The sequence below is a fragment of the Ptychodera flava genome, chromosome 21, assembly GCF_041260155.1.
Source record: "Ptychodera flava strain L36383 chromosome 21, AS_Pfla_20210202, whole genome shotgun sequence".
NCBI classification, from domain to species: domain Eukaryota; kingdom Metazoa; phylum Hemichordata; class Enteropneusta; family Ptychoderidae; genus Ptychodera; species Ptychodera flava.
Genome location: NC_091948.1, coordinates 23,447,139 through 23,464,409, shown reverse-complemented (window position 1 = coordinate 23,464,409; position 17,271 = coordinate 23,447,139). Strand labels below are relative to the sequence as shown.

Genomic DNA, 17,271 nt, shown 5'->3' with positions numbered 1-17,271 from the left:
CAGTATTCCTGGCTTTGACTCATAACAGTAATTTTGCAACTGCCGTTCAACTACTTTGTCACTTTAGTTCAATCTTGACAGGTGTAGCATGCTGGCAGGGTACGATTACCCATTCCAGACACCTGGTACCACCACTTAACTAGTGGTTCGGGATTTCACTATTGATTTTGTCAGTGTTTTGTTGTTATTGTTGTTGTTGTTTTGTTTGTTGTTTCTTGGACCTGGTGATTTACTTGCCTTGAATGATAACGATGACTGGAATTGATTTGGTGTCATATTGTTATTCTCCGGGAATACTTTCGAAAGGCTTTGTGTACAATCCATCAATACGCCCTGTCAGTGTATATTATCCAAGCTTACTATTGGAAACTGCATTCTAGTCAGAACAGCCATTCATTTGTCAACAATGAAATCATGGCAATTATGTTGTACAAATGCTTTGTGTGTAACACCTCGAATTATCTTTCGAGTTGGACATACTCTTAGGAGAAAAAGTTTGTTTCTTCAATAAGATGATTAAAATAAAAAAATTCTTCCTTGAGTAAATTCGATGTTCTCTGTTTTGTGGCTCATGGTATCGTTGGTAGTTTACATAGTGTCGATGACAATATCGACACATTAGTGAAATCAGTTTATTTGATAAAATGCCATTTGTATACATAGGTATTAGTATGCAATCTGTAAATGTGATGGCGATTTTACTGTAAACCCTGTGTAGTGACGGCATTGAACGTTGAACGCTTCCACAGTTCAATACAATCGTCATGTTTCTCTTCTACGGTTTCCAGGTCTTCAGCAAACTTCAAATAAGTTAACGATGCGACTCAGGTTCAAAGGTCAATTTTAGCAATTTTTTTTTATTTCGAACCACTGACACATGTCTTTCTTTTGGGGAAAGGTGTTGGGTCACATCGTACCGGGAAATTCCTGAAATATTACTAAAATGGAAAACTATCAGCTACACCGCGTGCCATTATTTCCCTTTTGTCTTAACGGTCGCGGATTACCGACCACGATATCTTTGATAAACACGCAGAGATTATGTATAGGCTTTGCGGTATAGTGCGCATGCGCTAGCTTCAACGTTATGCTCAGCGTTTTGAACTCCGCATGTATCGGTACGGCAAACACGTCGAGCAGACCAAAGCCGGCGCTCGCGCTCCGTACCGTCGAAAAAGCAAGCGAGGTCCACAAAAGCGGACCTGAAAAAGATGGCAACGTGCGCAAAGGTCGATTTAAATGTAAACAGTCCGACTTTGACTCATACTCCCTGCAATAACGATCAAGAATGCAGTGAAGAGTCAGATTTGGCCGAGGACGCAGACGATAACGGAGACAACTATGAAAGTATTTGACACGCTGCTTTTCGAACATATCCTAGGCTATGCTGATTGCATACCCGAGTCCAAAAATTAGCCTGAGCGAGATGAAACTTCTGTTAGTTGCGATAATTTTATCACTCTTGCTGTACATGCTTGGTGTAAGTATCGTGTTCTTTTATATTTTTAAACTCGAGTTTTCTATCGTGCAGTCTTTTCGTGTCTGCTGAGAAACCTTGAACAACACCGTACCCGACAACAAGTGACATTTATGTCAAGGAGTTTCCCAAGCCAGTGCAGGAGTTCATACACACATAATGTAGATTCACAAGAGCAAGTTCACCGATCTGCTAATTTTTCGAAACGAAATGCAAATATTTTTTTTATTTCATGCCTTTTCTTTCTTTAAATATAACCCAAAAATTAAATTACGTCAAACGTGAATTGCGAGGGTTCACAAATGATTATTGTGTGCGTGTTGTCTAAACTTATCAATTACCCGCAGACTCCACAGCTGCTAGCTGGACCTCAACACTGAACGTAAAACAAATCCGGCTCAACTTCTAGAAGTGCTGAAACTAGCAATTTTTGCTATATGAGGTCAGTCATCAAAAGTTTGACTAAAAGTAAAAATCTCCGAAATAATAATGTGTGCGCTGGTATTGCGCAAGTCGAGTGACTCCACTAGCTGTGTAGACTAGTCGATACTCTGTCTCTCGGAACACGCTGTCGATGACAGCCTGCACTGTTCTACGCTACGGCGTGATGATTATTAGTTTGATAAAATCGGTACAAGAACACATATAAATAAAGTTTGAAAAAATAACACGAGTCAATCTCTCCCGTCGTAACGAAGGGCGACAAGTTTGCAGTGCGGTGCAAAAGCTAAGAAAATACGACAGACATTTTATGTTGTCAAGAGTTACATGTGTTCGTCTCATCTTGAGGTAGGAAAACTAGCAAGTGACGTCCCGTTCGCACAGTGTCGGCGCTAACATGAACTTGACAATCACTTTTCACAAAGAACATGCATAAATTGCCGATCGCGAGACAGGAAGTAGACAACTTGAGTCAAGAACAAGTGAATGCCCGACGCGATCGCGCGACGACAGCACACAGGTCTCGATCTGATAGACTTTTTTACACAAGTTTCGACGTCTTCGTCTTGACTGTGAACACTGGTAACCAGATTGTAACCGTTGAGTTAACAGTATACAGTTAATATGCTAGTTAAACGTTCCAAAAATGGATTAAATCGCTAAGTACCCCTCTGTGTTTGTTGTGTAAATACCACCCACTGCTGGCACTAAGCATTTGCCAGTTTAGTGTATAATTTCTTTCTATTTCACACGATCTGCAATCCTAAACATATTCAAAATTCCAAAACTGACTCTAAATATTTCAACTTATTCCTGGTATAAGAAAATTCGCAGAAAATAGTGCGCGAGTCGGACTTCTTGGTCACAATGTGTGACGCATAGGTCGTTTACACAAATCGTCGATTTTCTCAGTTCCGTTTTCGGCAGTGCGTACATTATTCAAATAAGTATAAGTCGGCGGCGCCTGGACAGACTAGCCTGATTTTTCACCTGTGGACAGTGAATGAATATATCTGAAAGAACGTGTCTCAGATTTCCGATAAAGGGCCTGGAAGTGAAGATATCCTGACAAACGTGAACAAAGGCCAATAATTTATGCAAAAAACGTCAAGTTGACACTTTGAAGGTGCATTGTGCGAAACAAAAGCGAATTTCAAAAATCCGGGACACGGTTTTTTGCCCATTATACCCAGCCGTCGATTGCCGTAAACAGATCACCAAGGCCGATTGGAGATTTGTACTTACACTTTTTTGAGTAAAAAAACTAAAAAACACGTGTTTTTTGAGTAAAACAGCAGTATGCGCACTGTTTTTGAAAAACTAACAACTTTTCTGAACTCTTCGGTGACCGAGCAGATAAAAAAAGTACCACATGTCGGGTGTGTGACCACGTCTTCTTTGTGAAAATGAGGATTGAAAATAAGTGACAATGAAACTGAGTCGCTACCTTAAATGTATGTATACAGATATACTATACAGAGTTCAAAATGCATGTTTACATTTACGTCAACTTTACCCTTTTTCCGAATTGAAAATTGTATGTGACCCAGGTGAATGTACTATGATTGTGTGTCTAAAAAGTCCTACGGTTGAGCAAAGGGTTTGCTTTCAGAGAACCATGCTGTTTGTTCACTATAGTTGCTTGTGCGAAAACTGGAAGACGGAGTACTCGTACACTCAGCGGAAAGCTAATTTTTACTTTGAATATGTTGTGCAATAGTTTGTATTTAATACACTTTCATGACCCCTGTATGACCTTTACATTCTGGCATTTTTGTTGGTATGGATTTGCCATTTTGAATTCTAAAATCTGCATTTTGACTTTGAACAGCTTCTTGAACAAAAAGTCGGGTTTCTTTGTTAACAAGGGAGAAAAGTTTATTGTTGTATGATACCATACTGACAAAAGTACAAGGATGTAAGGTCACTCATGAGTCATGTAAATGGCCCATACTCACCTATAAATTTGAGTTGTCTACTAATGCATGAAAGACCAGTCAAATTTTGTATACTGTTACATATGTGTCCTAATAGAAGTGATGCAGTGTGGTTCCACTTTTCCAATCCCAATGTACTGAAAGGAAGTCTAAAACGTTGTTTTCAGTACGGTTATCAACAGCTGCCATTTAACTTTACAACTTTAATCTCAAACGTTTAATTTCCAGTCTCTTCTAGAGAGTGCTTCAAAAGTTGTGGATGGGCTGTTTCATAAATCTTAAAAACATTGTGCATTGGAACAAGCAGCTCACTGTATTCTTTGTACTGCTTTATAGAATAAAATTAATGTTTCTGTTGACACACAGAACAAAGAGGCTGGAGCTATATCACGTGATCTGGGTTAATGCCTACGGGTTTCAAAAAGTATTTTATGTGGTCTTAACAATACATACACACAGAGATTCTTTCATACAATTTATCTTTTGAGAGTGGTGATTTGGTCGAGCGGCTTTGTCTGTGGCTTCTCTGCCAGCTGACTGGGTGCCGAAGGTTGTGCGTAACCCGATTGAAAACACCGCATTTATTCAAGAGACAACCCAACATATATTTCATACCAATCAGAGACAGTATCGTTTCGAGTCCCCCTACACATCTCAAATTCTTTTCAAATCCTCCTTCAATTCTCCTGCTCCACTCCAGAGGTGTTTGTGAATGCAGAATATACAATACAATACAATACTTTATTGCTCAACAACACACTCAAGGAGTGCGGTATGGCAAAAATTACATAACTCAGCAAAACACTGGAAGAAGCTGGTGCTGGGGGAGGAACTAAAGTACAAGAAATAAATTTGGCAAGAGGTAGTTTATCTTTGTGAGTAAAGATATACATGAACTTTTCTCTGTCATTCAAATCAAGAAGCCTGGATTATATAAACTTGTGGATGAAAATAGACTATCTCGATATGTTCTGTATTTTGTACATTCTATAACAAAGTGAAATTCATCCTCAACTAAAGACTTACAAAACTTGCAGAATCTTTCATTTGCAGGAACTTTTGGAATAGACCTTCTAACGACACGACATACTTTTTTTATGACCGGGGTGACCTATTGTAATGGCAGATGATCTGTGACGTCATCCGAACTTTGCAATTGGGCTTGCCTACCTGGCAGTCAACAACGCAGTTTACTGTCTTTTCTAACGAAATTAAGCAAAGAAACCAGCCCCAACGTCGAAGACGTAAAGGGATCCGTACAAATTTCCCAGCCCCACTTGGGAGACTAACTAACTAAAATGTCCCGCCGTCCGATGCCAGACGATTTTCAACCATCTCCGGACCATTTCTACAAGGGAATCCGCATGTCGAGCTTGACTCCTGCTGCCACTTTGAACGCAGTGAAACAAATGGAAGTTCGTGACGACGATATTTGGGTGGCGACTTACCCTAAAGCAGGTATGTTGCGTTTTACTGCAACCAGTCGCAACTGTGCTGTCGTTCAACGAAAATAGTGTGAGAAAAATGCCATTAACTGCTGGGCTAACAGACTCAACACATTTGGCTACGGAGTTTAGCAGGGCTGTGGTGGGAGGCCGACACACCGGGTATAACACCGGGAACACAGCATTGTACGCATGCCTATACTCACACGCTCAGTTCGTCGAACTTCGAATGGCCGTACCGAATACCACTATAAAATGGATGAATCTGTACAAATTCTATCGACGCTACATTGAAGATACCGCAATTTTATTGTTAGTTTATCAGGGCTCGATGTAAGACAAGTTTTGTACATTTTACAGCTGCCTAATGTATTTTTGGAAGAGTATACTTGTTTGATAACATCCCTATGACGAGTGTGAACTTCCAGGTTCTCTTCTAATTTTTTGCGGGGAGGAGGGGGGGGGGAGGGTCCGTGCCTAATGGCGGCCAAGTAAAATTGTAATATTTTCTGAAATCGACGAATTCTATTTTAGGCGCAATTTCAATTTTTGGTTCAGTTCTAATTCAGATATTGCATGTTTTTGTTCTCACCATTCGGAATTCGACACAATTTAAGTTTCAGTATTTTCGTTATAATCTCGAATCTCAAATTCGCTTTTAAATTCAGAAATCAAAATAGGAAAAACAGAAACGAACAACGTTAAATTTTACAAGGGTGCTAGGGAGTCTCGCGACAGATTGTCACATTTGGATAGCAGCGTAGCGAAGATCAGAGAAAAGCTATCCTAATTACTGTATTATACTAGGCCTATCTGTCGTGTTTTAATGGCAATAATCTTCATTATCACATGAACTGGCCCGAATCGCCACCTGTGTGACATAGAACAGGACGGATAAGAAATCCGAATTACCCCTGTCCTACGTCAACAACCGGAACTTTTTTCCTGCACTTCGCCGTGACGCTTTCATGCACAGACCGATCTGTCGCGATCGATGCCGTGATCTACGTGAGCTAATGCGATAAATTCAGACATGGAAACAAGGAAAGTATGCCTAAGAAATTTCGAGTCTCTAAAGATGTTGTAGCTATTCTAAAGAATAGAATGGAGGTGCCGTCGCGGCTAGCGCTCCAACTAGGACGGACGGCTCAATGTCACCGTAACACGTTGAACCCGTTCTGGCTATAGACACGATGATCGTAACGATAGGCGCTACCCGTCGAACCTGGCGTGGCAATAAACCCGAAAGCTGCGCCTCAACGTATAGTTCAACTGAATAATAAGTACCGTGATATCTGCGGAAAGCGACATAGAAGGAAAAAAAATATCAAATCATTCGAGAACAACAATAAATTTCCTTCATCACATAAAAATCCGTAAATTCTCGATCGGAATCGAACCTGCCTGAAGCATAGCACTGTAGCGGAGATCAGCAGTCAGGTATAGCAGCTGCTGTAGCCTGAAGTCTTCAGTGCACACCGTGCAGCGCTATGAATGTATTATTGAAAGTTGACCCGGATAACGGAACAGTGTTCCCGTCAAGTGATGTGGGGGAGATGTGTGTACACCTTATAGTTCTCTCGCTTTCCCCAAGAAGCGGGTTCACAAGGAAACTTAGACACGCAGAGACAGACTTTTCATACACTCAAAGTCGTGAGTTTTATTCGTATAACTAACGTACATGCGCCGCCTAATCATGTGACAGCAAACTGGCGGGAAACTCAGTTACTATGGAAACGCACACCAAATGGTTACAGTGTTGCAATTTCTCTATAATGGATTTGCTTTCCGACATCCTCCGGGGCGCCAAATGAACTATTGAATGTTCAACTGTGAAAACTATTAAGTCCGATAGCAGTAAACTGAATAAAACAATAAACTCAATGAAACAACGAACACTTCAATCAAGTGTCACTTGTGAAACGAATCTCGCGATACTTTGTAACATTTTGGAAGTATCAAAGTTTGAAAGTCAATGATTTGTAAGTCTCGAATCTGAACACGAAATCCAACAAACAAAGTCAAATTTTTTAACTTTCAACAAACTCCAATAAACATTATTAACACTAGAGTGATAGTTTCACTGTGTCTTTACTCATTGATCAGACAGACTCTGTGTCCATTGCTTAATGTTTTCGCGAGCCTTAACTGCAGATTTCCGCATAGAGCGTCCTTTCACATTGGGTACATCAGTTTCCTGCAAGTCCGTTCTGGTATTGTCCTCCACAACATCGGCTGATGTTCTGTCTGATTTGCAGCTTAACTCCAGTGGGTATAGCTTAGATATAGGGCGTGTTGTGTTACCTTGCTTCGTTCTGATTGTCGCGGAACGTACGAGTCCATCATGTCCGTATTTCAGCTCTTCCACCACAGCAAGGTTCCAGTTCAGTCTGTGTTTGTCATCGCTATGTACAATCACCACGTCGCCAGTCTTTATGGCGTTTCCGGCTTTCCCTTTCACATAGTGACGTTCATGGAGGGCAGGTAAGTACTCCGTATACCATCGACGCCAAAAGTGGTTCTTCAGTTTTGCAAGATGTCTTGCGCGGTTTTCCAGATCGCTTCGATACTCTCTGGTACTCACTGTGAATGTAGGGTCGGTGATTTCACTGTCATCGGTCAGCTCAAGTGGAAGCGTGTTTATGTTACGACCGTAGAGTAACAGTGATGGAGTCAGTGATACATCATCTCCGACGTAAGTCAGTGGGCGCTCGTTGAGCATGGTTTCCACCTCAGCAACCACAGTAGTAAGTTCATCTAGGGTTATCCGTGCGCGTCCTAGAACTTTCTTTATGGCTGTTTTGGTAAGTCCGATTAACCTCTCCCAGAACCCACCAAACCATGGGGCTCTCTTTGGAATGAACAGCCATTCTACTCGATTGTTGATCATGTGACGTTGTACCTGTCTGGATTCTACTATCTTGCGTATTTCATCAGCCGCTGACATATACGTGGATGCATTGTCTGAGACGATCTTGCTCGGTAATGAATGACCGGCAGAGAAACGTCTGAACGCATTCAGAAATGTTTTCGTAGACAGATCAGTCACAACTTCCAAATGTACGGCACGTGTTGAGGCACATGTGAATAGGCAGATGTACACTTTATCTTCAGAATTTCTTGCGTCAGAATTTCTTGTAGGAGAAATGACATGTAGAGCTCCAGTGAAATCTATGCCAGTCACTGTGAAGGGCGGAGTGTCACTAACTCTGTACGACTGGAGAGGTGGTGTTATCTGCATTCTGTATGACTTCCCTGCTATTTTTCGGCACTTGACGCATTTCCGAAGTACAGCTTTCACACTTTCACGTATGCGGGGAATCCAGTAACGTTGTCGAATATTTGTCACGGTTGCCTGCATTCCTGAGTGAAGTACTCTGATGTGAGCCTGTTGTATGACAAGTCTTGTGAATGCGTGGTTTCTGGGTAGTAGTATGGGAAATTTCGTCTCCTCGTTGATCGGTGCGTTATGGAGCCTTCCACCCAGACGAAGTATGCCATCTCTGTCTATGAACAACCGTAACTGTCTCACCAGGGGTTCTCTCATGGTCCTGGTTTTCCTTAAGGTAGCGATTTCATTGACGTACATTTCGGCTTGAATTCCTGTGATCCATAGGGCTTCCGCGTCTCTGATATCTTGCACTGAAATGTTAGGGTTCCCCATGGAAGTCTTGCTTCCTCTCAGTTTTGAAGTAAACTTCAGTACGTATGCGGTGACATGAAGCAGTTTTCTCAGGGAGCTGTAGCGGTTGGCATCAATCAGTTTGTGGATACCGAATTCCACGGTCTTGTCAGCTGGGCTTGTGGTTGACATGCTGGTCTTGTCTGGTTGATTGATTGCTTCATGTTGCAGTAGCACTTTGCTATCGAAGATGTTGCAGATCGGCCAATCGCCTTCACTTAACCAATGTGGACCCTTCCACCATAGGTCTGAGTTTCTCAACTCACTGGCTGTGATTCCTCTCGTGAGTAAGTCTGCCGGGTTATCCTTTGTGGGGCAGTATTTTACTTCGAAATCATGCTTTTTGATTTCGTTGACTCTATTTTGTACGAAGACTGGTAGCTTCTTGTTTCCCACAATCCAATGGATAACTGCTTGGTTGTCGATCCATACTGTTGTCTTTGTGAGGGAAAGTGTACCATGCAGAGCATTTGTCACATGGTTTGCGAGTCTGGTTGCTATGACAGCACCCATCAGTTCTAAGCATGGCAGTGAGATATCCTTCAGGGGCTTTACACGACTCTTGGCCATAACAAGCGACGTTAGTTTACCATGCTTTATGTACACTGCAGCACCATAAGCACTCTGACTGGCATCGGAAAACACATGAAGTTCACATTCCTTTTCTTGTGTTAACTCTTTGATGTACTGGCGGTTGATCTGTATGTCTAGGGCATCTTTGAGGTTGCTCCGAATTTTGTGCCATTCCTGCTCTAAATGTTCAGGTATTTGTTCGTCCCATCCTCGTTTTTGTTGCCACAGTTCTTGGATGAGCTTCTTTGCACTCACATGGACTGGCGAAAGGTATCCGAATGGGTCAAAGATACTTGATGTGGTGCGTACTATCTCTCGTTTTGTGGTAGGGCTGTCTTCATCGAAGTTTTTCTCCACATATGTTAACTTATCAGACTGCGTTATCCATTTCATACCAAGAGTACTGACTTCACCCTTCGATTCTGCTATTTCGTCATTCTTCGCAACTTCATTCAGTTTCTCGTCATTTGATACCCATGATCGTAGTCGAAAGCCACCACTGGACATGACAGAGTTTGCTTCTTCGTAGTATGTCATTGTGTCCTTTGTATCAACAGCACCGCTAACGATATTGTCCACGTACACGTTCTTTGCGATATCTGATGTGACGTGCGATGGGTTTTCTTCAAGGTGTGTTTTCACAACAGAGTTCAAGATGAATGGTGAACACACTGCACCAAACAGCACCACATTGAAACGGTATGTTTCAAACTGACTCTCTGGATTGTCAGGATCTGAAATCCACAGGAACTTGGTATAGTCACGATCTTTGTCGGCCAGCTGCACATGAAGAAATGCCTTCTCGATATCACTCGTAAATCCTACGTTGTGTGCTCGAAAACGTAACAGTATAGCGCTCAGATCATTCAACAAGTGCGGACCTGTCTCTAAACAATCGTTGAGGCTTGGTTGTTCTGATGATTTCTGGCAGCTACAATCATACACAATACGGATAGGTGTAGTTTCAGAATCCTTCCTGACTGCATGGTGTGGCAAGTAATGACCCTTGGAATTGTCTGCATTATCCATCTTGCTGATAAATCCCTTGGCTACTTGATGCATGATGATGTCATCATATTTATGTCTGAGTTCTGGTTCTAGTCTGCGTACCATTGATCGGGTTCTCAAATTGGCAATCTCGGAATTTGTGGGTAGTGGTGGATGGTCTTCACGCCATGGCAAACTTGCGATGTATTGACCTTTCGATGACCTTTCCAAGTGTGTTTCACGATATTTTCAAACCAAACGTTGTTGGTGATATCCGTGTTGTAGTTCTCCTTGATGCCTAAAGTCTCTAAGTCCCAGTATTGCGACATTATCTCTTGGTCTGCCTTACTGTCAGTCATGACATGCAGTATTGTTGTTGATGAGCTTGTACCCACAGTACTCTCTATGTTGGTTGGTCCTGAAAGCAGATATCCAAATTTGGACGACATGGCTGTTGGTCCAGGACCTCTACGAATATCATCTCCCACTACTGTCCAATAGTAGTCTGCCCCAATGAGAATGTCAATTTCTGCCGCTTCACTACCAAGACGTTGAGCAATGCTGAGTTCCTTTAAATGTGGAAGATCTAGCACTGATCTTGTTAAATGAGTTCTCATGGGAGTTGAAATTCTTGGTATTATGAGCACTTTAACTGATATGTTAGGTCCGGTGACCGTTTCAAGATGAACAGTTGTGTTGTTCATGGCACGAATACCATTCGAAGTTGAGCCAAAGGGCGCCAAGTTGATTTTCTCAGTCCCTTGCATCTGTAGTTTGAGTAGATTAGCGCAGTCATCGGTAATGAACGATCGCTGTGAACCCTCGTCGAGTAAGACATTGACCTTGATGCGATTATTTCCATTCACAGCAGTAGTGACAGCAGTCTTCAACAAGACTGGTCCACACGGATGTTTCTGGTCTCCAAGTGCAAGTTTACTGTGTACCGTAACAGTTTCACTTTCTGGTTTCTTTGCAATGTGATCAGCGCCATTACAGAGGGCAGTATGGTGTTTTCGGCTGCACTTCCTACATCTGAACTTGGATTTACAGGCTGCAGCTTTGTGTGTTCCAAAACAGTTGAAACATAACAAATCTCTTTTGACAATTTCCATTCGTTTGACAGGGTCAGTTACAACCGCACAAACTGTAGGCGAGTGTGATGCCTTGCAGAATACACAGGGGCGACTCTTTAAGCTTATGGTCTTTTGCTGCGAAGGCGAACGATGATTGTTTTTTACGAGAAAGGCCGCCGTTGGCTGGGGGTCTGTGACGTCAGTAGTTTGTCCCGATGAGGTGCCAGCTTCCGCTGCGTGAATTTCCTTCAAAATGGCAGTACGTAGATCCTGAAGACGCCACTCTTTATCACCATGCTCCGATGTAATCAGTGTTCGAATTCTCCCTGGAATTTTGTCGATAATTACAGGCACAAGCAAATCTCCGTATGAGTCCTGTACTTTGCCGAGTGACTCTAAGCCCCGTATGTAGCTTTCTAAAGTGTCGTAAAACTGCCTCAGGTCTTCTACTTTATCCCTCGGTTGTCGAATTTCCCAGAGGGCACGCATATATGCACTGACCAACTTGTGTGTTTGACCGAAACGTGCACGGAGTAAGTCCATGGCCTTCTCATAATTGTCATTGGTCAAAGCTAAGCCTTCAATCACACGACTCGCTTCATCATCGAGTTGTCCCCTCAAATACTGAAATTTCTGCACGTTTGAGAGAGACGAGTCTTGATTGACAGCCGAATCAAATGAATCGTGGAAAGTTTTCCATTGCAGCAAATCGCCAGCAAATCGGGGTAGGGAAAGTTTGGGCAAGTGAACAGTTCTTTTACTCACGTTGTCGTTCTGAGGCGGACTGGTGTTTGCCTGAGTAGTCACTGCGCTGACTTCGTTTTCTTGACGAGTAAAATATCGCCGTACCTTTTCGATGCGTAGAATGAAGCCAGTGGTTACTTCATCCTGTTCGATGAGTTCATCATTGTACCCGTCGTCGGTGGTGTCCTGTAATATAGTCTCGTCTAGCAGCCGTATGGTCTTGATTTTCTCTTCCATGGTTTTGATAAGCCCACTCAGTGTATCAAGGCGGTCTGTGTTCACCGGTTGCTCCATAAGCTCCTCGGCTTGTTGAAGGAGGCGTTCCATCCTTGTCCGGTGTCCCGCTCTTGACCGTTTCGGTCGCGGTTGGGCGCCATTGTTCGGGCCACTTGCTTCGGGTGTCTCTGCTGAGTTTTCTGTCATGGTCTCGGTTTCCGGATGTATCCTGGTCTCGGCACCAATGTGGGGAGGTGTGTGTACACCTTATAGTTCTCTCGCTTTCCCCAAGAAGCGGGTTCACAGGGAAACTTAGACACGCAGAGACAGACTTTTCATACACCCAAAGTCGTGAGTTTTATTCGTATAACTAACGTACATGCGCCGCCTAATCATGTGACAGCAAACTGGCGGGAAACTCAGTTACTATGGAAACGCACACCAAATGGTTACAGTGTTGCAATTTCTCTATAATGGGTTTGCTTTCCGACAAGTGACAAAATTCGGGCTGTCTATGGGCGAGATGTGTGTCACTGCAAACATCAAAGTTCGTAAGACATAAACATTGACGACTGGGATCGGGACTGACAAGTTGACACCGGCGGAGACCGGTACCGGGTTACAGTAAACAGTGGGTGCTATCGAACGGAATTTTTCGGGCTCGTCAAGATTGTAAGCTTGTGATATTTTGAAACCCACGACACCTCCAAGAGTAAGAACTACTGTTTCGATCTTGTTGTCGCCTTCCCTTCCTAAAATATATTTGAAAATATTCTAAATAACTCTGATTATAATACTATGGCTTCCGAGCGTTAGCGCGGTGAAGCCCCTTTGCCCGCCCGCCCACGGCAGACTTCCTTTAGCGTCGGGAACAAATTCGTATGTTTGATTTGTTGGTTAAGATGGCATTCGGTGTATCAAAATTTCGACTTGTGTAATGATCTAATTTATGAATGAAACTACCGGGTAAATATTTGCATATCTCCAGGGCGATGGGCCGTTTTACTCATACATCAAGCGAAAAGTAAGAAGACTGTTCATGTGATAAATATATAATCCGATATATATATATATATATATATATATATATATATATATATATATATATATATCTGTGTGTGTGTGTGTGTGTGATATGAAAGTCGCGCGCACAAAGGGCGTGCTAAAAGTATGTCTGATAATTTACGCGCCCGAAGGGGGGCCGAAAAATGCAACTGAATGATGAAATTCGTGATTGGCACGATGCATTTTAGGTAAGTATGAGTCCGTGTACGATTTTATACGATTCGATAAAATACTCATCGTAATGCCATCCGTCAGTGACGACACTACTCTACAATGCCCACGATCATAAAAAACTTCTCGCCTAAACCTTGTTCATTTAAAGGCTGGTAGAAGTCTTTTGACAAACACCTTTAGAGGGCGGGAGAATTGACCGGGGGAGATTTGAAAACAATTAAATAAATTCGACAGAAGCAACTGGGACAGCCCCCTCCCATATCTACTCCTACTCACGCACCCCTTTCACCTACTACAGAACGAGAGATGCCGGATAATCAAAACCCCCAACCTACTCATGCCACGTTTATCATATAAGCTTACATTTGTAATTGACCACAAGATCGTCCAAACTGTCTGTAATATTGCGCACTTTTCAATACAGAAGATAGGATATAAGTCACCCAATATTAGGGACAATTGCTTCAATTTTTGGCATTTTTTCAGTATTTCAACGTTATGGAGGGAATGGCCGTCGGGAATAGCGCACTATCGCTGAAATTTCCCGTTTAGTTAGATGTCGGGCTGCAAATTAGTTCAGTCAATCTACGGTGACGAGATTTTGGAATAAATGGACAGCTGATCTTGGCGGGAGAAGTGTCTTGTAGTGTCGACTACCTTCAGAAAACTCCATAATCAGCAACGATGTAGTCGTTTGCAAACATTTCCTTTGTTAGGAGTCCAAACGTTACAAGAGAAGGCCGTGAAGGGCAAGAGAAGTTCCGGTCGGGAAACCTGTTGCCATGACAACTCAGCAGACAGCCCATGTAACTTTTGTAACGTTTTGCTTTAATCTTCGCTACACTGTATATACCAATTACGAAGAGAGACTCCCTAGCATCCAAACGAAAATTACGATTGTTTGTTTCTGTTTTCTCGATTTGGTTTCTGATTTTCAAAAACTAAGTTTGTAATTCGAGACCGACACTGCAGAACCCAATTTGAAAATCGTTCTAAATTCTTAATAATAAGTACAAAAAAACGCAATATCGAAACGAAAACCAACCCCAAAAATTGAAATTACACCCAAATCGAATTCGCCGATTTCAGGAAATATTAGAATTTATTTGGCCGTCATTAGCCACGGACCTGGGAGAAGGGACAAACGTACTAACAACATTTAACCGGAAAACAGCTAAAGAGATAGGCAGAAAAAATACTGAAAGATGGAGAAATACAGTGGGTTTCAAACGACTGCGCATGCCCAGATCTCAACTCGATTACGTCACTGACTTCGAAGTCTTCGTGTCTGGTTTGGGACATCGGCTAATTTCGGCCTTTGTTTTAACGCTATGCAAGGCCAAGTTAGGAAAAATTCGGTCGTGGTTAACCTCGTGACTAACCTCACTACAACATCATGGCAGCAAGAGAGCATGATAAGTCGTAATTTGCCAACTTTTCGAGCTTTCTGTTTGACGTAGTGCGATCGTGACCTCAATGTTTTCAGTATCGGCAGTGACAGGTCAAGCACCTGCAGTTCAAAAATGTCCCATTTTCGCGTACTTATGTGTTTGTGAGCCATGTCATTCAAGTTATTCAATCGATAAATATAGATGAACAAAGGATGGCAGTTTCATTGAGCTATGTTGATGGGGGACGTTGGGGGACATTTTTGAAAATCGGTTACCCTTCCAAATTGTATTCGTTTAGCCTGGTCAAGCCAGCGAAATTGATGATCGCCGAACTGTGGATGGTTCAAAGACTTTGGAAGTGCAGATTTTTGATAAAGAGCTATGTTTATTGACTGAATGTTTCCAAGTTGTCTTTCCCGGGGTTGAGACATTTATCAAAATTCATAAGATTATTTCCAAATACCCACACTAGGGTAGTACGTGGGTAGGGGTTGACATTGACTTCGTACTTTCCACTGTCCCTTATAAAGTTAAACCACATCGTAAATATGTTAAGCTTCAGCATGGTCGAGATACAGGTTTTAATACAGATACACTGCTGTTAGTCAAACACGTGTATGTCACACATTCAGAACCGACCTAGACACATTGGGCACGGAGTGAAATCAGTTACTTTGCACGTCGCCTTCAAGTTCAACTTAATTCGCATTCCGAAACTTCATCATTATAGTACATACAGTGATAATACCAATGAATTGTCCCCGGGAATTTACCAATGAATGGGCGCTCAGTTATGAACACGGACGAAAATGTACGGCAAAGCGAACATTGAGGTCTAAATCAGCTTGAAATTGGTGTGTAAACAACCTATTTACCTTCGCTAAGTGATCGGTCCCGGCATTATTAGCCTACCGGGTACCAGTCAACTCGCACCTTTTCCAACCCGCCCAGAACCAATTCCCGGAGGGGGAGGCACTTGTTCAGAGAAGTGGTAGGGGTGTGCGGCCGCATGTACAAAGCCAAGGGCCCATTTTAGACCTAAAATCTCGTTATTTAGGAACCCATTTTAGACCTTAATGACCTTTGACCCAGGTCAAAAGTCAAAGCGTCAAAATTTTTAAAACGGAAAAGCAAGTATTTGCCCCGGCAAAGCCTACCACTGTACCGCGTTTAGGGATATGTTGTTGCTGGCCAAGCCATGATTTCCATAAGGAAATACCAAAAAATTTGATTAAGAAAATTTTGTCTTTCACCCTCACCGAACTTTGGTTCAGCTTCTACAAATTATCAATTATCTGCAGTTACAGTCTGACTGCTGGTGGGTGTTTTTTTTGAAATTGCAATTCACAACAAACCTCGCTGTTCATCTTTAAAGCAACACTACTTTATGTCGCCATGGTTGACCTGTCTGTCATGATCAATACTAGGAGCCACTTCGTTTGGGTATTTTCTATTGGGCAAAAATCTTCCATATATGGAGTTCTGACCAATCAGTGACGGTGTTTTACAACCAAGTCGATATTTACTTTGGCGTAAGCCAGGGGGTCTCTTTAATTGTTCCCCTGCCACAGAAAAAGATATCGATACTTATAAAGTGCAGCTCAGAACCCTGCGAGCGAGACGGGAACAGACGGTTGAAATTTGTTCTTGTGTGGCACTCAAAAATCAACCCCATTTTAGACCTTGGTTTACAGTGGAATTGATACCCCCATTTTAGACCAAGTTGCTGAAATACCCACCCCATTGGGCGGCACGTATACATATAGGCAAGTAATGGAAGTGACCCCCCGGGACCAATTCGCCCGATTCCAACTCGTCCGATTCCAACTCGCCCGATACCGATTCGCCCGATGCGATGCGATGCCAACTCGCCCGATACTATTTTGCAATTTTTATGAGTACTTGGTACGTAAAAAAAAAAGTTTTATTTCTTAAAACAGCCTACAACAAATATTTCTAACATTGAGAACCATAGGTGCGGCTAGGGCTTGAAATATGTGCCAACGCGGAAAAGTTTTTATTTGCGAATTTCATGTTTTGCAAATCTCTTGAAAGAATAAATTTCG

At 42.4% G+C, this 17,271-nt stretch overlaps 2 protein-coding genes across 2 annotated transcripts; both read right to left on the bottom strand.

Moving 5' to 3' along the window:
* Window positions 1-7,395: 7,395 nt before the first annotated feature.
* Window positions 7,396-10,668, bottom strand: LOC139120934 (uncharacterized). Its single transcript, XM_070685524.1, has one exon. The coding sequence runs from the start codon at window positions 10,666-10,668 to the stop codon at window positions 7,396-7,398; it is 3,273 nt and encodes a 1,090-aa protein (XP_070541625.1).
* Window positions 10,669-10,679: 11 nt separating this feature from the next.
* On the bottom strand, window positions 10,680-12,782 carry LOC139120933 (uncharacterized). Its single transcript, XM_070685523.1, has one exon. The coding sequence runs from the start codon at window positions 12,780-12,782 to the stop codon at window positions 10,680-10,682; it is 2,103 nt and encodes a 700-aa protein (XP_070541624.1).
* Between the last annotated feature and the right edge of the window lie 4,489 nt (window positions 12,783-17,271).